This window comes from Castor canadensis, chromosome 3 (genome assembly GCF_047511655.1).
Source record: "Castor canadensis chromosome 3, mCasCan1.hap1v2, whole genome shotgun sequence".
Lineage (NCBI taxonomy): Eukaryota > Metazoa > Chordata > Mammalia > Rodentia > Castoridae > Castor > Castor canadensis.
Window position 1 is genome coordinate 39,067,864 of NC_133388.1, and position 25,137 is coordinate 39,093,000.

General features: G+C 34.5%; 1 protein-coding gene across 18 annotated transcripts in view; it reads right to left on the reverse strand.

Annotated features, from left to right (window-relative positions):
* The window catches only part of Gphn (gephyrin), a 571,921-nt gene that overhangs the window by 71,979 nt on the left and 474,805 nt on the right, over positions 1 to 25,137 (reverse strand). For all 18 annotated transcript variants that reach the window (XM_074067764.1, XM_074067753.1, XM_074067755.1 and 15 more), the window contains 5 exons: positions 17,278 to 17,370; positions 7,547 to 7,602; positions 3,549 to 3,668; positions 2,355 to 2,413; positions 1,168 to 1,321 (listed from right to left, as the gene is read on the reverse strand). In XM_074067764.1, the coding sequence (XP_073923865.1) occupies positions 1,168 to 1,321; positions 2,355 to 2,413; positions 3,549 to 3,668; positions 7,547 to 7,602; positions 17,278 to 17,370 (482 nt within the window). The remainder of the gene's footprint in view (positions 1 to 1,167; positions 1,322 to 2,354; positions 2,414 to 3,548; positions 3,669 to 7,546; positions 7,603 to 17,277; positions 17,371 to 25,137) is intronic.

A 25,137-nucleotide genomic window follows, 5' to 3' on the forward strand; every position in this document is an offset into this window, starting at 1 on the left:
TTATGATGTTAAATATAGTATCAGTCAATGTAAGGGTATTAAAATCACCAATATACAGATCAAAATGAAAAGAATGTTTGCTTTGGGTCAATCAATAGTTTTAGGGAATGACTAGTATACATATACTGGGAAATATGCAAATCTGGGATGTCGGTTTAGTTCTTCATTAGCAAAACAAAAGATTCTATTCCTTTGTCCTAACCAAAAGAACAATAAGGGTCATAGAAAGATCCTTGAAAATTTTCATGATGAAGATTTTTAAGAAACTAAAAATAATGCTAATAATAGGATCTACTTTCATAATGAAGTGGGAGAGAAAAAAAAAGAAGTCATATTAATCTTTTCTTTAATAGTATGGTCTAAAGGAAATTACTTTTAAAATCTCAGTAGTTTCTGATTCTGCTACAAGGCATTAAATTTCTAGCAGATTTGCTACTTAGTATTTACCATATAACCTGAGAGTCCCTTATGCCATCTTGCAGGAAAAGCAGTGAGCAGGAAGTTTTTCAGGAGTTCTCAAACAAAACAAAACAAAACTAAAAAAACAACAAAAAAACCGTAAGTTCTTCTTTCTGAATTAGGCTTGAAATGACATTTAGACCCATTTTGGACAGCAAGCCCCGAGAGATGCTATCAGTAGAGACAAAAACTACGCAAAACAAAACAAAAAAAACAAATACAGATTATCAAACCCCTCTTGGTGAATAAAGTTTACATGGAACTTTTAACAAAAACAGGGACTAGCCATGGTATCCTGATTCATTGATTTATTTCCCATACAGAGGTGGTCCATCATTTCAGCAACAGGATAGTCCCAAGTCATTGTCCTAATAGACTAAATATTGTGTTTCCAAAGTTTGATACCTAAAGCTTGCAGCTAACATTTTTTATGTCACTGAGTGTATCAAAAAGTCATTGGTTATAATATTTCATGCTAATAAATGGAAGGGAACACTTCTTAATATGTGATCTCTAGTTCTTTCTTCTCATCTTCTGTACTTGAACTATCCAGAGGCCAAATTATAACTTCTCTGTTACAGAAATGTGGTCCCATTGGTAAGATTCATAATTTCTTTTCAATACCAAATAGATGTCAGAAATACCTTTATCTTGTTAGCCCTACCTACCACTTTTTAATTATTATTATTATTATTATTATTATTTTACCTCATTCCCTGTTGACATGACGGCAACCACTGGAAACTTATTAACTTCAACCTCTGTGACTCCTACAGTTGCCAGGAGACCAATCTCTGAAGGGCCCATGTGGGTTCCTTTGGCCAAAACACATTCTCCTCTTTTAATGTCATGGCCGATGGGTCTGAAAGTCAAAGCAGAACCATAAGCAGAATGACTAAGAAAAACATTTCTCTCAACTCAGAGGGAAACTTTATTTTCAGAGAAGGAAGACACTCAGGAGAAAACAGAACACAGATGAGAAAGGAGCAAAATAATGAAATTCTAAAAACTCTAAGCTTTTGTAATTTTAAGTTATATCACACTACAGAAGATGGAAACATGATTTGTATCTGTTACTGTTAAACAGGAATATGTTATGTCAATATTTGAAAATTAAAGATTTCTTTGCATTACATTATAGTTTAAAATACCAATTTCAAACTGCAAATATTTGTATAAAAATATCTAGTGGCATTAATAGAGTTTCTTAACTAGTTAGCTTTATGTTCAGGAGAATGTTTGAGTTTATTGTTGTAGAGGTAATTTCCATCTAGACCACTTAGGTTGACCCTGACCTGAGGCCATTCACTTTAGGTACATGCATCTTAGTCTGCTGCCATTGTGATGGGAGAAGCACAGATCTGTTATGAAGGGATGTTAGGCAAGTAAATATTAATAGAATCCAGGTAAACATGTCCTATTGTAAGAAAAATAATTTAAAGTATGTGTGCTGTTTATAGTAGGACAGAAGCTTCATTTGTATATAGAAAGAGTAGAAATTATTCTATTATTAAGGGTAGTTGGTTGGATATGCTATCAGCTAATTGTGTTAATATCTGAGACTGGGATCATCTGGACAATCTATAGGTTGGGGTTGAGTAATTTTGGATTATAAGGGGTAGAATTACCTGTGGGTTATATGGACTAGGATTTTACTTTATTTTCATGTTGCTTTTGACTATATTACTTACTTTTACCATTTTCACTAAAAAGTAAGCAAGACAGATATGGGATGTAAAATTCAGAAAACTGATTTTGCTTTGTGTTAAAGCTTAAAAGCAAATGGCTAATTGACATAGCTGACATAGCTGTGGATTTGTAATAGCTATGTTTTCCTGATTTTATGATCCTGTAGAAACAAAAACGGGCTATACTTCTATATGTTATGAACTTACCTGATATCTTGGCCTGGCCGAGCCTGCACCAGAATTCGTACTTCAAGTTCTTCAGTGCCCTATAAAAAGAACAGGCCACATAATTTCAAACAGAACTATCTAACAGAATTTCTGATCTGTAGTATTTAGCTTCTGTTTAGAGAAACAGGTTCCCAAATACATGCAGATTTTTCAGTGAAGGACTTACAGTGTGCCTGATAGATTTCTGTAAAGTAATGGCGATCATCTACTTTACATTTATAGGCTGTGAATAATATTGTGTCATTAGAACTGTGTATTGTCATCTGGCAGTCTAAGAATGCATGTATTCTGGATTTCAATGCGCTGTTGACTTCCCTGATGCCAATAAATCTCTGTTTGGACAGTTTTAATAGCAGGGAATGTGATCTGTATGCCAAGAGTTGAATTTTATAGGTCCTGTATGTGAGAAGGTTATTAAAAAGAAAATTTCAGATTAAGAAAAGTGACTGTCTCTCAGCATGGCCCATAATCTATGAGAATTAAGATACCTTAAACTTTTTCACTAATCATATAAAAGGATGACTTCCAGTCATTAAAATCTCAGCTGAATCTTTCCTACTTTTAGGGTGGCTAATACTTTGCTTTCAATAACTGCCATTAGTTTCAGTGAGAAAAAAAGGCATACTCAAACCCCAAGATTCCTGTGCTTTTTTAGACAGTGAAAAGAGGATTGACATACATTTACTATTTCAGGATGTTATTTAGTGGCACAGCTTTTTCCTGAGTTACAGAAAACCAGAGGTGAGAAGGTAATTTGGTTGGCTTGGCTATTTAAGAACTTCTCCAAATGTTTTTGTTTTTTGCTAAATTCTTCTTTACTAAATTCTGATTTCATTAACTCATTCACATTTTATTAGAAGCTAGTCTCAGTGACAGATTTCTCAGCTAGAAGGCATGTCAATTGTTAATACCACAGTTCTATCATGAGGTATTTTCTTTTCCTTGTTTTCATGTGAAATTTCTCATGTTAAACATGATTCAAATTCTAATAACAACAGCAAAAAACCTACTCCTATGACAAAAGATTTTCAAGCCTATGACAATTTGTTATTTACTATAGACCCCACACATTATAATGTAAGACCCAAATGTAACAACAACAACAACAAAAAGCCCTTAGGTTAATCTCATAAACACTGCAGACATTATGCAGGTGACCTGATGGTGACATACATCATCTGATTCCCTGATAAGTTCAGTATCTTCCACTTGCACTACTGCATCAGCACCGCAGGGGATTGGAGCACCTGTTGTAACACGCATGACTTGTCCTGGCATTACAGTCTGAGTTGGCTGGAAGTACAAACATGAAAGAGACAGCTGATTACCTTGCTGCTGCATCTGCAGGAGATGTACCATTCTTAGAAACAAATAATGAAGTAGTCTTAACAGTTTTACTGCTTTTGGACCAATGTAATACCAATTACTCATGAATGAGTACAATCACAACCAAGAGGTTAACTTGATTTAAGTTGACGTTAAATTTATTGTTAAGGTAATGACTATTAGATGTCCATATTTTGGAAATAGTCTTTGTGTTAAACCTCTTTAACCTCTCCTTTTCCAGATACCTTGTTCTATCATCCCAATGTCTTGACAGTGGCTGATATAAACTGGTAGTAAATAAACATCTCCAAGTGAATAAATGAATATGTATTAGTTTCCCTTATTATCACAACAATTACATGAAGCATTCATTGCTTCTTGTCTTACAACTCCAATCTTGCTGTTTTTCTTCCATATTTATTGGAGAAAGAGACTTGGGATAAGACATGGCATTAAGCTACGTGCCTTATATCCTTATATTTTGTTATCTGAATAAAAGTCATTCATAATTGTTACAGATCAATGTAATTTTCCACTAAAATAATGCATAGAATTAAAAATGTTGAGGACATGTCTTTATCTCTTAATCTATCATGCACAATCATTTTTTAGTATAGTGACTTTTTTTTTACCTTGTTGTTGTGATGGGTGGGGGCACACTGTGGCATTTGCACAGGTTCTTACAATGCATCAAATATATCATATATGAATTCACCTCCTCAACCATTCTCCTTCTTCTCTCCCTCCCTCTATTACTGGAGTAGTTTCAACACATATCATTTTTGCATTTACTTACATGTGTACACATTTTATTGCACTGTATTCATCCTTCTACCCCTTTTCCCCCACACTTACCCCCCTCCCACTGGTGCCAGCCCTCCCACCCTGGGCAGGACTTTTTCCAACCTCTTGTTCTCCGATTTTGTAGGAGAAAAAAAGAGAAAACATAAGACGAAAAACATGACATTTTAGCTTAAGATAAAGGTAGCAACACAGGGAGTTTCCTTGTGATATTTCCATGTATGTATGTATTAACCCCAATTAGTTTATCTCTTCTAATTTTCTTCATTTTATGTTTATTCTTGTATAGTGAGTATATCAACCCTATTCAAGTTCTTAGTTTCCCTATTCCTCTCATGTGTGACTTCCCCTTAGTGTGAACAGTGTTTCATAATATTGCTACATTTGCTTTATCAAAGCAGGGTTTCCTAAGTAACTCAGGCTGGTCTAGAAACTTACTATGTGGTCCAGGATGGCTTTGAACTTGCAATCCTCCTGCTTCAGTCTCCTGAGTACTGGGATTATAGGCATGTACCCCATTACTGGCTAGTGTAATCATCTTTCTAGCAATATATGAATCACCATTCTAGCAATATATGAACTAGTTTTCTTAGATTGTTAAGGTTAGCACTTATATTTTCTGTTCATTTTTTCATTGAAATTCTTTATATTAGTTACTTTTTTTTGGCAGTGCTGGTGTGTGAACTCAGGGCTTTGCACTTTATAAGCAGGGGCTCTACTGACTGAATCACGCCTCAAATTATATATACTTTATATTAGTAAAAACAGTTCAAATCTTGACTTTTCCTTAATGGAGATACTGAGCTTGATTATTTGACCTTTGTATAATTATAACAAATTATAATTATAATTATAATAAATTATATAATTTATAATTATATAATATTTTATTTGAAAGTGTCCAGTGCTAATCATTGGGACCAAACCATAAGTGATTTAAGGTCAAGGATTTAGTATACAAATACATTATTTTATAAATCACCACCTCAGTGTATACAATGGCATCTCAATGCTCAAGTGTAAGTATTTTCAGTAAGTGAGTAATTTGGCTCTTGAAAGATAGCTGAGATTGTTATAATGTATGTGTGACACATCAGTAATTTGAAGACAACTCTACTTTTCTGGTATAATTTTGATCTTTTCCTCATTAAACTTTTATAAGAACTTAGAAGAAATTAGCAACATTTAAGTTTCACAACTATTCTTGTTCTCCTAGTTCTCTAGTAGGTTGGAGGTCTTAATTGATGGTAAAGAAAGTTGAAGAGGCTCACAAACCCTTCATCTGCTTTGTTGTGGCTTCCACAAACTGTTTATAGTTCCCTTAAGTATCCCAAGTAATAATAATAAAAAAACCCCAAAAAACAAAACTTGTTGGTCTTTGACTTATCCTGTTTTCTCTATCTAGAATGAATGCCCCTTTCCCTTTCCTGTTTTTGCAAAACTCTCTAAGGCCAGTTGCAAGTTATCCCCCAAAGCCCTCAGGCTGAGATGTCAACTTCTCTTTTGTGGCCACAGCACTTGATTGATGCTCTTAGTTTAATATCTGCTATATTATATCTAGTTGTTTATATTGTCTGCTCCACTAAACTCCTCAAGAGTAGAAATTATATATTATTTTATATCCTGGAACCTAGCACCTGGTACACATGTAGGTGTGCTTGATAAAGAAATTCTGTACTCAATCAAAGAGCAGTAAGTACTCCGTGAATAATTGCTATGTTGTGGTTTTGTTATAAAAATGGATGCTTTAGATGTCCATTGCTAATGGAAATAGATAGAAAGAAGTAAATAAATTATGAGTCACAGGGTAAGTCATATATAATGAACAATCAAGACTAGCTATTCTTTTCTTCAGGAAAACAGTCATGGAGACCATAGCAGGGCTGTGTGCAACGTGGACAAAATCTTAGCTTCCTCTTCCTAGGCTAGGATACTCAACTGCTACTCCCAAGCACTCATAAACACTATATAAGAATAAAAATGGTTGGACTGGAGGCGTGGCTCAAGTGGTAGAGCACCTGCTTTGCAAGTGCAAAGACCTGAATTCAAGCTCCAATACCACCAAAAAAATGGCAATAAATAAATATTTATTTTAAAACATGGAAGTTTTGGAAAAAGCTATTCCCATGTCTTTTCTTCCTTGGTTTATCATGTACTTCCATATGTATTGACAACAGAAAGGGGTTAAGAAAATTATGTAGGAGAAGGATGATGCCAATGGTAGTGATCCTAGACTCTAGTTTCCTTATTTCAGCATCCAAGCATTGAAGAGATACATGTAGTTCTATTCAGAAAAAACAATAAATGGATATTTCTAGCTGCATTGGGGATTGAATTCACTTTTTAGGCAAGCACTCTACTATTTGAGTCATGCCCTTATACTTTTGCTTTTAGTTTGCTTTTCACATACAGCCGCATGCTTTCGCCCAAGCTGGCACCAAACCATGATCCTTCTACCTCTGCTTTGGAGGTACTGAAGTTTGAACTCATGGCCTTGTGCTTGTTAGGCAGGTGCTCTACTACTTTGAGGCACACCTCCAGCCCTTTTTGTTTCAGTTAATTTTTGAATAGGGTCTTGTGTTTAAGCCCAGACTTACCTGGACCATGATCTTCCTATTTATGGTTTCTTTGTGCACCACCATGCCCAGCTTTTATTAGATGAGATGGGGTCTAGTGAACTTTTTGCCCTCCAGTGATCCTCCTGATCTCCACTTCCTGAGTAGCTAGGATTACAAGTGTGCATCACTACTCCTGGCCAGAAAAATGAGTATTTTTATAAAAAGAAAGAATTACTCAAATGCAGGGCTTGCTTGTGAGGCACGTCTGTGGGGGGCATACCAATATGCCATATATTAATAGAAGGAGGTTCTTTAAATTAAGAAACAATTATTTTGGTTTTCATGGGAACCATCCCTTCATATCTTTAATAGCCTTCTGACTAATCTTTCTCTTAACATTTCCACAACACTAACAGAAGTTTAGAATTAGCTGCCCAAAGTCTGTGAAGCTGAAATTCTCAGTGCCTTCAGGACTATGAATCTCACCTGTTCACCAGCTTGAGATTCCCCAATGATGAAACGATCTCCTGGACCATCAGCAGCTGTAAGATGGAACAGAGCCAAGAATAAACATCAGTATGGACCTATAGCAAGGAATAAGAACCTAATAATGGAATTCTAAAATTTCACTCAAATAATTTGAAAAGGCTTCAGAAAATGGGGATATTTTCTGATATCACAGACTACACAATAACTTTGTTACTACTGGTTTGATTTGGTATCCAACAATTTCCGAGGATCAGTAGAAGTGGAACTAACTGTGCCCTTTCTTGGTGTCACTAGAGATGGATTTTCTGTCACCTTATAATTTCCACACTTGTGCTTTTTTAATAGGACGCTCTTTTAGCTTAGCCTCCTATTATATCATCTTATCTGTGTGCATGTTATTTTTGATATGTGTGTACACATTCATGGATGTATCACTATGCGTATCTATACTTCATTTTTCTGTAAAATTTTTACTGTTTATTGTCTAGACCAGTCCTACTGGCAAGATAATGCCTATCTAATAAGTTTTATGATCACAACCATTTCTTCTATAACAAAGGTTAGGGGACATATATACAAAGAAGACAACATGAATTATATTTGCAATAACACTGATAGATAATGAAAAAATTCCCCTTTTAAAGGACATATGAAATTAATCCTTTTTCCATTTTTGTGAGACAGGGTTTCATTATAGCCTAGGTCTACCCTGAACTCATGATCCTCTTGCCTCAGTCTCCCAAGTTCTGGGATTACAGAGGTATAGTACCATGCCCAGCTTTATGTAAGTAAAAGTAGTAATTATTTTCTAAAAGCTTGAATAAAATATTGTTATATAACGAGTCATTTTTTTACACAGATGGCTTTGGTTAATCTAATTTGGGTCCCTTCTATCACTACATATTGTATGTTGTACTTTTAGATATTATCTCAGTTAATAAACTCTGATTCTTTGTATTTTTTGGAAATCTATGATAGTTCCAATGTTTACTTGCTCAAATTAGAATTTTCTGGAATTGCTGTTTTTTTATTCTGCCACTTTTGTAGTTTCTTTTCTTAAAAAAACTTTTTAAAAGGAACAGTTTAAAATAGAGAAGTCATTATTTAAACAATTATGAACATTTTACAAATGTTATTTAATGTATCCCTCCAGTTCTTTTTGCAGTATTTTAAAAGCAAATGATTTTTTTCTGATTGCAGAAAACTAATACATCAATTATCTTTTAAAATTCCATACTAACTTCACCTCAAATGTGAACAAACTTATTTTTAATGATTTCTTTATTACAGAAATAAAATTATCAGATTGTCACTTCCCAAAGCAATCTAGACATTTTCTCTTTCTAATTCTTGCACAAGTACAAATTTGAACAATTTAAAGTACAGCGAAATTGAATCTGAATCATGATTCTGCTATTATTAGCATCAGGATGTTCAGTGAAATTATTAAACCTCTAACATTTAGTTTTCTTGTTGATACAATGAAGATAATCATACTATAAAATAATACCTTTCAAAGCTATTCATTTCCTTTATTTATTCAGCAAATTTCTACTAAGTGTTTTCTATGCCCTAAATGTTATTCTAGGGGCTGAGGACAGTGTAGAGAGTAAAACAAGACATTACTTCCATTCTAATGCTGTGCCAGTCTGTTGCAAGGTTTTTCAAATTCTGGAGCAAGATGGAAGTAGACTATCAAATCAACTTGTAAACACTTTTCTAGTCAAAAAGCATACAAAATATATTTCCTAGGCCAGGTAGTGCCATGAGCCTGTAGTCCCAGCTATTCCACAGGCGGAGGCAGGAAGATCACTTTGAGTCCTAGAGTTTTGAGACCAGAGACCAGCCTGCAAAACATAGTTAGACTGTCATCTTAAAAAAGTAAATATATATCTTATCATGCATGGTAAGGAGGCTGTTTTTTCATAAAATTTGTTTTTGCTTATATATGTGTGTATGCATATTTATATGTATTGTATATGTTGTGTGTGTGTGTGCATACCACTGACTTGTGATGTAAAATGAATTTAATGTATTTCTTCCCATGGGTATGGTTAAAACAATACAAAGTCACTGATGAAGTAGGGAAAATAGATATTAGCCAAATAATCACATTCATAAATATATAAATACAAATTAGGAAAACCACTCTAAAGAAAAGGAACATGAGAGGTTTTTGGTTTTGTTTTGTTTTGTAGAGACAGGGTTTCACTATGTAGCATAGGCTGGTCTCAAACTCACAACCCTCTTGCCTCTGTGTTCTGAGTGCTGAGATTACAGGTGCACACTATCACCTAGCTAAGAACATGATTTTATGAGAATATACAGTGAAAGCACCTGTACAAAAGGATTTCTGATTTGAATATGAAGGATAAGTAAGAGCTACATAAGTGTGTGTTATGAAGTGGAAATGCTCCATTATTATGTGCAAAGGCCTGTGATTATGTGTTCTACCCCTTACACTCTAGTTATTCTTAAGTTTCCAGAGAGTATCAAGATGACTCAAATTTCAGCTCCATGGCATGCCACTTCTACTACTCACAGTGTCTTTTCGTTATCACTGTCTTCTCATTAAAGACTTCTTAGCTTTTAAGACTCAGCTCTAATATCACCTTCCTTATAAAGTCAGATCAGATTCCCCTCACCTCAAGAGTCACCTACTTTCCCGGTGTAGCCTCAATTAACTCTAAGTATGGCTTCTGAATTTATTTGCAGCTATGTGTTTACTTATCTCAGAAGAATCCCTAGCCTTTGTCATATAATAGGTATTAAATAAATGTCCAATATGTGAAGTGTTCAAAATGTTGAATAAATGAGCGAATATTGTTTCTAAGAATCTTTTAGAAAGATGTATACATGAATGAACAGATGGTATTTTCCAAAATAAAATTTCATATGTATACTGTATGTGTTTTCTGCTGATCCATGCATATTTTCTTTGAAACTTGAATCAACATATACATCTTAAGAATGTTTAGAAAGACTGCTCTGATTGATTTGATATAACTTAGATTATGTCATTTTATCTATCATGGTGTCTAGATCATTGTTGATATTCAGTATTTGTAAAAAGAATAAAGAAATAAATTTGGAATTTCCACACTACTTAAGAGGGAAGTTTGTAAACTGCCTAGTACTTATTACTATTATGCCTTGCAAATTTTCTTAAAAATTCCATAAATGTATGTATTTGATCTCTTTAGCTAGAGAAGCAGGGACTACTTCCTTTATTTCTCTTTTGAAACCCTCTGTTCTTCATTCTTCTTCCCTTCTCCAGTCTTGATCCTCCGTAAACTCAAAAAGCTTACGTCAATGTTGTGTGTAAATGCTCTGTAAATGTCGTGGAATGATGAGTGGCTGGTAATCATCTAAAGCAATATAGAAGCAAGCCTGTATAGCACCTCAAAGACCTAAATATCTGAAAGAGTTCTTTTATGTGATTCTAGAAGCAAGCAAGGTCCTTTATCGTCAGGCATGGTACACCACATGGGGAGAGAATACCTTCTCACTTGATGATGTTCTCTATCTTTCCCTGACTCTATATGGTGGTAAAGGGAGGCTTAGCCAACTAACAATATAGAAAGTTCTTGGTACCAACAGAGGAGTCAGATTTATTATTTCCTTTTTACAACACTGTTTCCCAAACTTTAATGTGTATCCAAATAATCTGGAGAGTTTGTAAAATAGATTATGATTCAGTAGGTCTGGGATTGACAAGCTAATGCTGATACTGCTGGTCCTCGGACTATCTTTTCTAGGAGCAGAGCACTGTAAGATCAAATGAATACAGAAAATTCAGAATAAGAGAAAACTTACGGAATAAAAACTAGTGAACCACCTAAGATCAGATTTTACAATTTCTTACAGGCAGAAAAATAATGATCAATCAATCTAAAACTCAGTATTTATTTAAAAATCTATTTTAAAAGGTGCCATTTTTTCAAAATAAATTCTATAATCTTAGACAGGAAGAGGCAGAAGTGGAGGGAGGCATGGTGGCACATGAGCCTAAAGCTCGGAAACAAACTATGTAAGCCAAAGTATTAGAAAAGATAGATGGATTCCAAGGATTTTGGTAAAGGCTTGAATTTTCCTCTTCTTCATTCTGACATATCTGATCCTGAGCTTTCTTTTTCTCCTTTGTAACTGTAGAATTTAATTTGAAGGAATAAAAACAATGTAAACCAAACCCTAGCAGCACATGCATTATGTAAACAATTCATAGAGCTTGATGCTAGACCTCGAAACTGTTTTCTCTTCTTCCTTGTTTTCTTAATGCTCATCTGTTTATTTGAAGATTTATGGTTACAGAATTTGATATGAAATTGAAACCAGTGGATAACTATTCATTGTGGCACTGAAAATGATCATCCTCAAACCATTTGCCACAGAAGTACCCTTCATTTTCATTTCCCAGTCATCTGTGATGACTCCTTAAGCCCCTTTAAGTACTGTATGGCTATTCATTTATTTTAAATAGTAAGGAGTTTCATCATTACCAGGTCTAAATAAACTGAGGCCTATATAAATAGCATAACTTTCAGTGATCCTAGGAAATATCTTTGGCAAAGGCATAACATTGAGACATTAACAATTTGTCTACTCTACTTATAAAACTACACTAAAGCTGGATGGTAGACACAGGATAACAGTACTTAGGTGTATACTAAAACTAAGATTATAGGAAGGTTTAGGGTGGGGAGTGTGAAAAGAAAAGATAACAAGGCTGGAATAAGAGGATTAATACTTACAGCAATTATATTGAGGGGTTAAATTGCTTGGAATTTAAAATCTGCTGCCTTTTCTTATGGGCAGATAAGTGAGAAGGTCTTTTCTAGTCTTTTCCAGGGAGAATGCCCATTTATTGCTACTATTGAGAAATGGGATATTTCTTTGCTTAACTATAATATTTTAACTGTTTTGCAATTAACTAAAATTAATTATTTCAAATTATCTATCTGCTCACATGAGCATACTCTCCATATCATACGTATCCTTCATCTAAAGTATCCTACAGTGGAAGGCAATAATCACAGGCTGTCAATGAGCTGAAGAACCAGCTATGGGGGGAAGATCCATGAAGAACAGAAACTCAGAAACACTGAAAGAATAAGAACACTTGAAATCAAAATGGCTGTGGATTGTCTATATTGAATTTTAGTGCACTTCAACACACTTGATATGTATTAAACTCTATGAACTATTAATAATGGCCAGGCCATTAGTGGGTAGTTTTAAAACATTCTTTTTGATTTTCTATAAGTATTTTGAATCAGAATATAAAAAAGGAAAAAAACTTTAAAAAATCACTTTACTCCAACTGAGGCCAATAGGAGAAGGGGACCAGGAACTAGAGAAAAGGTTAGATCAAGAAGAATTAATCTAACCTTAAAAGCAACTGAGGCCAATAGGAAAAGGGGACCAGGAACTAGAGAAAAGGTTAGATCAAAAAGAATTAACCTAGAAGGTAACACACATGCACAGGAAAGTAATGTGAGTCAACTCCTTGTATAGCTATCCTTATCTCAACCAGCAAAAACCCTTGTTCCTTCCTATTATTGCTTATACTCTCTCTACAACAAAATTAGAAATAAGGGCAAAATAGTTTCTGCTGGGTATTGAGGGGGAGGGGGAGAGAGGGAGGGGGCAGAGTGGGTGGTAAGGGAGGGGGTGGGGGCAGGGGGGAGAAATGACCCAAGCCTTGTATGCACATATGAATAATAAAATAAAAAAAATAAATAAAATTTTACCCTGTTTAAAAAAAAAAAAGAAGAATTAATCTAGAAGGTAACATACATGCGCAGGAAATCAATGTGAGCCAACTCCCTCTATAGCTATCCTTATCTCAACTAGCAAAAACACTTGGTCCTTCCTATTACTGCTTATACTCTCTCTACAACAAAATTAGAGATAAGGGCAAAATAGTTTCTGCCGGGTATTGAGGGGGTGGGGGGGAGAGGGAGGGGGTTGGTGGGAGTAAAGGAGGGGGTGGGAGGTGGGAGGAGAAATGACCCAAACATTGTATGCACATATGAATAAAAAAAAAATCTCTTTACTCAAGTGGTAAGGATTTCTCTTAATATATCCTTTAAAAAATTATGTTATACATGGCTCTCAAAATAATTCCTAGCTTGTTTGAAATATTTCCTTTTTCTAAATGATTCCCGAACAAGTTTTGAAGGGACAAGTCTTTCAAATTAAACTTTTTCAGGAAAGTTGAACTTGGAATTCTGAGATATTTTTGCTTTTATTAACATCTAGGAAAAAATGGTAAAATCATGGGTGCCCATATGGTGAGAATACAACAAAAGGATAAGTAGTTTGATTTGTATGAGGGGAGAAATAAAATTTAAAAAACATGAATAAAAAATATTTTATTGATTCTTTCCCACCCTGAAGGAAGTTCTAGTTTTAGGTCTTCATGTTATTTATATCATTATCACTTGATCTCTGTATTTCTTCTATTTTATTCTTTCTTGTTTGTTTAAAAGTTGTTTCTACTTATTTTTTATTTTCTTAGTCACTTTATTACTATCTTGATTTTTCAACTCACATATCTTAAAGCAAGTGATCCTCCAACTGGTTTGGAGTTTTATCCCATATGTTTCTGAAGGATACTGGCTAATGCTTAGTGATCCAGAGCAAGTTAGCAACCTCTTTACACCTAGAAGGTTATCAATGCTCATGAGTGCCACTGGTTATTACTGGAAGGCCTAAGGCAAAGGCAGAGGAGAAGAAAAAAGGGAGAATAAAGGGAGTGGGGAGAAAGGAGCTGAGTAATGGAAGATAGGTGGGCAGAAGGGGATACATGAAGTAGAAGGTGGTAGAGAGCCACAATTGCCTCAAATATATATATATATATATATATATATATATATACTGATAGAGTTTAACTTCCTGAATTAAAGGTGATGGGGTGCAAACTGAAAAACTCAGCATGGTTCTAAGACCATGTCTTTTTGTCTACTGAGGACTTTTGCTACTTCAACTATGTTACATATCTTAGAGAACTAGCAATATTTGTAGGAGAGAAAGTGTGTGAATTAGCAGCATGCTAGAGAATCTCAAAGACTTTTTATACTGTGAGAAATCATTTGAGTTTTCTTTTGTGAAATAATAACACCATTTGAAACAAAATAATAAATAATATACTATAATTTTTGTGTAATATTATACAAAAATTTCTTGAATAGATTCTGTTGTAGCAGAAATGCTCTCTATGGCTCATATGGACTAATTTTTTGGCAATGAGAAAAACTAAGAACAATAGTTTCTTTTTATCAAACTACTGCTACCTCATGTAAAAGATCACAGAACACCATTCTCTTTGAGAGAAATTCTGCATCACATAACTTATTTTCTCTCTCCTACTTTACATCCCAAGAACATAAAAAACAGATTTTCTTGTCACTAATATTTCATCCACTGTAGCTATTTGTTTTACTCTGCAAGGATTCTTTGTCATTTTATAGAGATCCTGCATGACTACAAACTATAAGATCAAAATAAGAATTTACTTTTTAGAGTCAAGAAGAGCCAATGAGACTACCAAAATAATAAAATAATTTTCCTTCTGGACAAGGTTCATTCTCATAAACATTACAGAAGGAATCAATTTGGAAGAAAAAATACAGGAGGCATTAGGGATTTCTTTATGTTTTGGCTTTGCCAGTTTCAGAAATAGTCTAATCTTGTGAGATCATGCTAAATGAGGCACATTCAAGATACATTTCCTGAGAAATAATACACTAACAGAAATAAAAGGATGTACTAGTAGAAATTAAAACATAGTATCAATCTCTCCACTATTTTATTTACACAAGTATATAAGAATAACGATTCATTTAATGTTACTCTCTCTTTTTGTTGATTTTTTGAGACAGGGTCTTACTATGTAGCCCAGGCTGCCTTGAACCTGTGATGCTCCTTCCTCAGCCTCTGGAATACTTGGATATAGCCATGAGCCCCCACACTAAGCTCTAAGTGTTATTCTTTTATTTTCCAAGATGGTCTAAGAAAATGTGTTTACAATAATAATAATAATAATAGTGATAATAATAATTATGATCTTGAACATTTAGAAAAATGATAATTGAATTTCTTTTGTGTGTGCCAGATTCTTTATTAAGGCTTTCTATGGCCTTATAATTTTTACAACAACCTGCTGGAGTAATTATAATTATTGCCATTTTAAAGATGAGAAAACTGAGGGCATTAGTGGGAGGGGAAGGTAAATGAAGAGGGTAAAAGAGGGTGAATATGGCTGATGTACTTTCTATCCATGTATGAATATGGAACATTGAAACCTGCTGGAATTAATCTAAGAAGGGGAGTGGGTAGGAGGGAGAAAAATAGAAAGGATGAACCAAACCGGGGTATAATATATGTATATATGGAAATGTTACAATGACACTCCCTGTATAACTATTAGATATTAATAAAAATGATAAAAAAGCTTTAAGTAATGTGTTCCAAGTTATATAAGTGAAACTAGTACTAGAACCCATATCACTTGACTTTGTTCAAAGTCCACACCTATCCTTAACCATTTGCTACACTGCTAAGAGATGATAATGGAACATAGAGAAGATTAATTAATGTTTTTAATTATAAAACAAAGGCAGACTCTATAACTGATCATTAAAAAGGAATTGGCCTTTGAGGAGACATGTTTAACCTGATTTAAATATTATACAATGTATATATGTACTGAAACATTACATGGTGCTCTATTAATATGTATAATTTTACGTTTTTATATTTCAGTTAAAAAGTAAGTAAAAGCACTTGGTATTTTAAACAATCCTGATAAATTGGAAAATGATTTTTCAGACTTTTTAAAAAATATTGGCCTTCAGTTAATAACCAATACTATAATATGTTGCATTTTAAAAATTGTTAAGAGAGTAGATTTCAAAAGTTCTCACAAGAAATAAGTATGTGAAGTAATGCATATGTTAATTAGCTCAATGGAACTGTACCACAATGTATGCATATTTCAAAACAGGTTGTACATGGAAAAACTAAACCAAAAAATCCAGTAATAGTTTTAAGCAATTTAGTTGCATTTTCATCTTGGATACTTAGATTAGACTTTGGGCAGGAAAATGCTATTTAGAATTTGCTTTTAAACTTTATGGGTCTTGGGCAACTCAGTGTGTGACCTGCCTGCTCCAGGTTTTCAGAGCTTTGAATTATGGCATCTTCTAAAGAGAATTAAAGGTTTCCCTCATGCTTGCTTTTCATCAAGTCCTTCACTGATGTTTGAGCATAAGGCAAGACTGCCTCACTTAATCCCTGTGTTGGCAATCTGTTCATTTTTTAATAGGGCCATATAGATGTTTTCAACTAAAAGAAATTTGGAAGACTACCAAACAAAGACTGTATATGTCTTTGGCCATATGTAATGGTCAAAACAATAAATTAAAGTGTTGTATGCACATATGAATAATAAAACAATAAAAAATATACACAAAAAACAATAAATTATAGCAATGCTGGGCTTTTTGTAAGTAAGAATTCTCATATACCTATCATAATTTCACTGATGTATTAATCAACATTGTGCCAGCATATATAAGTATAGGTGTAGATTAGCATGATTACCTGTGAATGAAGTTATTCTGACAATCATGTGGGAAACAGATATAACAGTAATCAGGCTGAGCCAAAAATCTGAAGAGAAAAAAGTGGAGTCTGATGATATTTAAGAAAACTAAAATATTTACCTCGGACAGCATAGCCATCTTTTACTGATGCTGGGAAGGGGGGTAGATTATCTTTTGCATATACATCTTGAGCAAGGACTCGGCCCATTCCATCTGAAAGAAAAGAAGGATTTGTGAATATTGAGGGCAATGGGGTAAGAAAGTAGTCATAAGCAAAATGAGCATGAGTGCTTGTCTCCCAAGGACTAGGAGACAGAAAAAAAAGATGCATCCTGGTGCCTAAAATAAAAAATTACATACAGTCAATTTATAGTAATGCTTGCAGCAATTATCCGAATCAGTTGTTTGTTACACAGTCATCAAAGATGTGTTCACTGTGTCAATAATCCTTTAATAACCAAAATTATAATTTTCTTTAAAAGCAAAGCCAAATCTTAAACATTTGATATGCACTAACCCGGTTATTTCCTCACTAAAATCTATCCTAAGAGATCAATTATTATGTATTTCAGAGTTGCTTACATTACTAAAAAAATGGAAAGAAACCAAAAGACCAATAATATAGGTATTTAAATAAACAATTACCTATTCTTATGATGAAATATTATGCAAAGTAATATTTATGAAGAGTATTCATGGACAAGGGAAAGGCTTGAAATATACATTTTAAAACATGCAAAAATGCAATGCAGTGTCTAATCTTGACTACATTAATATGCATGTGTATATATTAATAGAAAAGATAAAAAGGACATACATGAAAATATAAAGCATTTGTTCTATCAGCTTGCTCACAGTTAACCTCCTTGAATGGCTCCTTAACTAGAACTAATCTTAACTGGGGTAGTCCATCAAAATGTAAGCTCTACACTAACTGAGATTCTAAGAGAATGACTTTGCTGGGATTTTGAAAAGCTCATTAGTAGTGGTTAATAATCAAAAACAGCACAGATAACACAAAGAATTTTTCTGGCAGCTGGCCCTTAACAGGCTCACTGACATTTACTAAACGTTTACTAACATTTCATAAATTACTAAGTAATACCACATACATAATATCATTTAATTCAATAAAATCTAGTGAAATATTATGTTCACTTTGTACATGACGAAAGGGAGGTTTAAATGAGGTACATCAATTACTCAAGATCACATGTGGATAAAGTGTAATTTGAAAACATAGTTATGCCTTGTGCCTTAATCCTAGCTACTCAGGAGGGAGAAATTGGGATGATCAAAATTTGAGGCCAGCCTGGACAAAAAGTTCACAAGACCTCATCTTGATCAGTAGAAGTTAGCTGTGGTAGCATATGTCTGTCATACAGCAACATAGAGAGCTTAAATAGGAGGACCAGACTGGCCTGGGCATAAAGTGAGATCCTATCTCAAAACTGACCAAAGCAAAAAGAGCTGGGGAGCATTGTTCAAGTTGCAGAGTGCTTGGCTAGCAAGCACAAGGCCCTAAGTTCAACCCCCAATACTGTCAAAATAAAGAAAAAAAATTGCTCTTAGAGTCATATTATCATCATAATAGCTATTACCACTCATGTCCATACTACCTACAGTTCTTCCCATATGTCCCTCACATTTCAAGGAGTTACAAGGCAGTTTTTCAAAAAATTAAATAATTACTTTATGAATCAGTAATTCCATTTGTGGGTATATATCCAACAGAACTCACAGCAGGAACTTAAATACTCATGTTCACAACAGCATCATTAACATTCATCTGGTAGAAGATTTAAGATAGATGGTCAATAAACAAAATGTGGCTTGAAATGTGTATGAATGAATGAACATAATGCTCTGAAAATAGGAGTATTTTTCAGTCTTCAAAAAGAAGGAAATTCTGAACATGTTATCCCACAGACAAACTTTGAAGATATTATGCTGAGTGAATTAAGCCAGTCATAAAAGGACAAATACTGAATGACTCCACTTATGTACAGTACCTAGAGTAATCAAATCATAGAGACAGAAAGTAGAATGGTAGTAACTACTGATTTGGAGGAAGGAACAGAAATAAAAGACTTGATTTACATGACATATTTCTTAATGTTTGTTTAATGAGTACAGAGTTTCAATTTGGGAAGACCAAAATGTTCTGGAGCTGGATGGTAGTGATAGCTATAGAATAATGTAAATATACTTAATGTCATTTTTCTGTATATTTAAAAATGAACCCCAGCAGAGCAGCCCAGCAACTAAGAGAAAGGATGGACAAATGGGACTTCATAAAATTAAAAAGCATCTGCACAACAAAAGAAATGGTCTCTAAACTGAAGAGACCACCCACAGAGTGGGAGAAAATATTTTGCCAGCTACACATCAGACAAAGGACTGATAACCAGAATATACAGGGAGCTCAAAAAACTAAACTCTCCCAAAAATCAATGAACCAATAAAGAAATGGGCAACTGAACTAAGTAGAACTTTCTCAAAAGAAGAAATTCAAACGGCAAAAAAACACATGAAAAAATGCTCACCATTTCTAGCCATAAAGGAAATGCAAATCAAAACCACACTAAGATTCCACCTCACCCCTGTTAGAATAGCCATCATCAAAAACACCACCACCAACATGTGTTGGTGAGGATCTGGGGAAAAAGAAACCCTAATCCTCTGCTGGTGGGAATGCAAGGTGGTACAACCATTCTGGAAAAAAATTTGGAGACTCCTTAAAAACCTAAACATAGACCTGCCATATAATCCAGCAATCCCACTTCTGGGGATATACCCAAAGAAATACAACACAGATTACTCCACAGGCAACTGTACACCCATGTTTATTGCAGCACTATTCACAATAGCCAAGTTATGGAAACAACCAAGATGCCCCACTACTGATGGATGGATCAAGAACACGTGGTACTTGTACACAATGGAATTTTAGTTAGCCATGAAGAATGAAATCTTATCATTTGCAGGTAAATGGATGGAACTAGAGAACATCATTTTGAGTGAGGTCAGCCAAGCTCAGAAGACCAAAAATCGTATGTTCTCCCTCATATGCGGACTTTAGATCTAGGGCAAATGCAGCAATGTGGTTGAATTTGGATCACATGATAAGGGGAGAGCACATTTCGGTGATATAGAAATAGGTAGAAAACATCAAAACATGAAAGTGTTTGATGCCTCCACTCCAGAAGAACTAATACAGAAACCTTAAAGCAACACAGGTTATCATGAGAAGGGAATCAGTAACCATGGTAAAGATCAATTAGAGATGAATCAACATGGGTCATAACACGTATACACGAAAGCAATGCTAGGAATATTTCTGTATAGCTATCCTCAACTCAACTAGCAAAAAAACTTTGCCTTCCTTATTAGGCTTGTCTCTTTTCTTCAACAAAACTAGTGATAAAGGCAGAACATGACCTGCCCGGAACAGAGCGGGGAAGTGGAGAAGAGAGTGGGGGAGGGGGGCAGGGGGAAGAAATGACTCAAATAATGTATGCACATGTGAATAAAAAAATGAAAAAAAAAAGATTAAAATGGTAAATGTATACGTTATCACTACCATCAACAAAAAAGCTACAAAGAACTGTTGGCTATAGGCATCAAGTTTGTACACAGCCATTTTTTCCACCCTAAATCCTTGTCAGTAGCCCAAAAGAAACAGCACATGCTTAGTATGGCTCTCTTGATTTCCATATTCCAAGAAGACAGGGCTGAGCACTTAGAATGCTGAGTCTGATGGACAACTGAAACAGAGAGCTGTAGATCTGCTTTTTTAAGATTTGGGTTCATGGGAGTAGAAGGAAGTTGATTAAGGTCTCACAGACAATCTAAAGAAAAGATTATTACCTGATTTGCCTTCTCTCTGTAATGCCTGAGTTCCTCATCTTATTGTGCAATTGTATTCTAAAAGGTTACTATGGTATAGAATCTAGACGCTACTCAATCAAAATTTGATAAAATGTGGCTCAGGAAAAGTAAAAACTTTTTACCCCTATCCAAACATACACATAAATACAAGAAAATAGCCCTCAAATTTCTGAGGCTGAAATAATAACTTCAGATGGAGAAAAATGTATGCATTAAAAAGAATAATGGTTATTTAACTGCTACTGAAAATTCATTAGACTGAAAAGTAAAAAACATATCCCATTATAAGAATTCTGCAGTGCTAGCCTAAAACTCATCTAGTACAATGTGGAAATGTTTATATTAAGAATGAGCTTTATTTATAATAAATGCCCAGTTTCTGAAATAAAGTATAATTTGTCAAATTATAACTAATGCTGGGCTTTTTCTTGTCTCTGTGCCCTTGCAGATTAATACTGCCTTGGACAGGAAAGTCTTTTTCTTTTTTTCTTTTCTCCTCCTCATAAATCTCATGCATCCTTCAAGGCTTGCCTCAGATGTCATCTCTTTAGTCTTCTGTCTCTTACCAAGGCAAATTAATTTATTCATTTATTTATCAAACATTGGGAAACTACCATTTACTAGACACTGAGGGCAAAAGTAACATTAAGACCTGGCTGATGTCCTCAAGGAGTTCATGTGTACAGTACATGTGAGAAAGAGGAACAGGAGAAATATTGAGAGGATTACAAGATGGGATAATATGGATAATCACAGAGATATGTATAGGGTGATATGGGAGACATACAGAGTATCACCTAATCAAGAAGTTGTAGAACATTTAGAAAAATCTTCCTAGATGAGGTAACACCTGAGTTGAATATTGAAGGATAAGTCAGCAACAGGTAGGAGGGGAGCATTTCAGACAAATGTGATGGTGCATGCTTGAAATCCCAGCATTTGGAAGGCTGAGGTCAGAAGAATGTGAGGTAGAATTCAATCTGGATTACACAGTGAGACCCATTCTCAAAAACAAAACAAAACTCAAAACACCTAAAACTTATGAAAGTACCAGAAGAAAATAGGAAAATGTTTAGGACATCCACCTTGGCAATGATTTCTTAAATATCATACTAAAAGTGCAGATCACTAAAGTAAACATAGACTAATAGGGCCATGTCAAACTTGAATATTTTGCTCATCAAAGAACTTACAGAGTGAAAAGGCAGTGAATGGAAGAAACCAACTGCAAGTCATATATATGATAAAGGACTAATATCCAGAATATATGAAGAAACTCTTACAACTCAACAAAGATAAAATAACCCAATTAAAATGTGAAAAAGACTTACAGCCATTTCTCCAAACATGATATATAAAAAGCCAATAAAGATATGAAAAGATGTTCAACATCAATAATCATCAGAGAAATGGAAATTAAAATCACAATGAGATATTATCTCATACCCAGTAGGAGTTATTTATCAATAAAACAAAACAAAACAAAATAGTTTTTGGTGAGGTGGAGTAATTAGAACTCTTGTACACTCTTGGTAGGATTATAAAATGGTGTGACCACTATGGAAAATACTATGGCAGTTCCTCAAAAAATTAGAACTAGAACTAACTACCATTTGACACAACAAGCTCACTGCTGGGTATATGTTCAAAAGAGCTGAGAGCTGAGTCTTGAAGTCAAGTCAAGAGATGGAAGCAACTCAAATATTCATCAGTGGATGAATGGATGAACAAAATATGGTATATACGTACACACACACACACATATATGGACAGAAAGAAATAGAGAATTATTTTGTTTTTTTCCCCTGTTGAGATGGAGTCTCATGAACTTTTTTTTTTTGCCCAGGTGGTCCTCTAATCACAATCCTCCTGATTTCAGCATCTTGAGTGGCTAGGATTATAGGCATGAGTCACTGGCACCCAGCTGATGCCAATTTTTTTTGGTGTGATGGTTCATATATCTGTGGATATACTAAAAACCTTTGCACCATAATATTGTTTTCCTTTCTTCATATATCCAGAATATATGAGGGCTAGGTTGGCCTCAAACTCCTGACTTTCTGCCTCGGCCAATTGAGTGCTGTGATTATAGGTATGTACCACTATGTCTGGTTGCACTATACACTTCAGTGGGTGAATTGTGTGGTATATGAATTTAGCTTCATAAAGTTATTTTTTTAAAAAAGGCAAGGATAAGAGATTCTTTTAAAAAAGATTATTTCTTTCATCTATATTTATACCAGCTGGTCTTTATCGATCTTCACATATCATAGGGAAAGACACAAAACATACATATGTGTGTGTGTGTGTGTGTGTGTGTGTGTGTGTGTGTGTGTGGCCAGCTTTTAATTTTCAACTCATGTTAAATACAGGGGTTATTAGCTTTAAAATAAATTAGATCCTTACTGGATTACTTCTGCTTTTGGATTTGATATCAAAAAAGTAGACTTTAAGTCTCTTCAAAGAGAAAAGCATGTTTTATCTCAAGTTTTGGTTTAAAAGCATACGGGAAAGAAAAAAGATCAGAAATATACAGTCTAGTTGAAAATGGTACGAGATCCCAGATGGCAGCAGATAGAAAAGAACTGAAGGAATAAATGTCACATACACCTCTCTGTTATATCTAGAATTATACCCATGTCTCTCAGTAGAGTTAGGATTAAATAACTGGAGAGCTATTATATGCAGTCAGAATTAGAGTTCATTCAATGTCTGACCAGATGATCCATTTGGGAATGTAAAAAGTATAAAGTACTGTTGCAAATTACTTCACTACAGGAGACAGTCTCTCTTGCATACATAGATACTTACATAGATGTTAAGCAATCCTTTCATTTTGCCTATCAGGAAGAGCTTAAGCATTAGTGTTTTATGAACTATGGGAATGCAATTTTATTTATTTTTACCCTTTATTCATTTTTTTTGAGACAAAGTCTTGCTATGTAACTCAGGCTGATCTTGAACTCATAATTTTCCTGTCTTGGCTTTCCAGGTTCTGATTACAGGTATAAACCACAATGCTAGACTGGGCATGTAATTTTAGGACGGTAGCCTCAATCTTTAAACCTAAGTGGAAACCAGTAACTTCATACTTGAATATCGTGACTATTTTAAGTTTAGCATTTGGTCAAAAAACAATAGTGAGCAGCTGAGGCAGTGGCAACCAAAGGACTTACAGAATGAAATTTCAGGAAAACATAAGCAAAATTTCTTTCCCCTAGTTGCTCCATCCCAATGAGAACTTCATTTATAATAAGCAAAAAACAAATTTCCCCAGTAGGTAATTAGTATAACTAATATGTGTACATAGGAACATTTGGTGGTGGAAGTTTTTAGCTCTTTCCAGAATGCAGTGAGCACTTCATTTTGGTAGACTGCATGCCAAGAAGCTATGTTTTGCTTTCAGAGTCTGAGGAGATAATGCCCATTTTGTTCCACTTTTTCCACACATTGTAGTTCCTAAGTTCTGCCAAACAATTTCTTCAATTTGATGAAAAGGAAGATCATACAATAAATATGTATATTTCTGGATTAGGCAAAGTATCAGAAATCGTAAAAGCAGGGCTATATAACACCAGGGACCCTGGGCCACATATACAGAAGGCTGACAAGAAAGGACCAATGGAAAAACTGAATGATACACTGCTTTGTGTATGCTTACTTGTGCTATAAGAAGACAGTGGCAGAGTGGTGGATCAAAACAGGGTGGTCTTTTTAGGTTGTAAACAGGACTTTCAATAAAAGTGTTAGTTTTCCACATGATAAAAGTGATGAACAAATTCCCTAGTAGCCTGAATGCTAGTGTTTTTAAACTGAGATGACTGGCCTAATTTTAGAGAGTTCTTAGAGATTCAAATGGCTAACAATGGTCATACATAAGAACAAAATCAAGAGGTTCTGACGTTAAGAACATTTGTGAGAATTGAACTCGTGTATTCTTAAGAGTAAAATTTAAACTCTTAATTTGTTTGGCTTGGCTTTTATTCTGACTCAGATAATATTTTTTTCTTGTTATTCAACTTAAGATGTTAGGAAAACTGAGTGGTTTCCCAGTGTAAGTCTGAAAAGCAATCTAATGATTCCATGGTT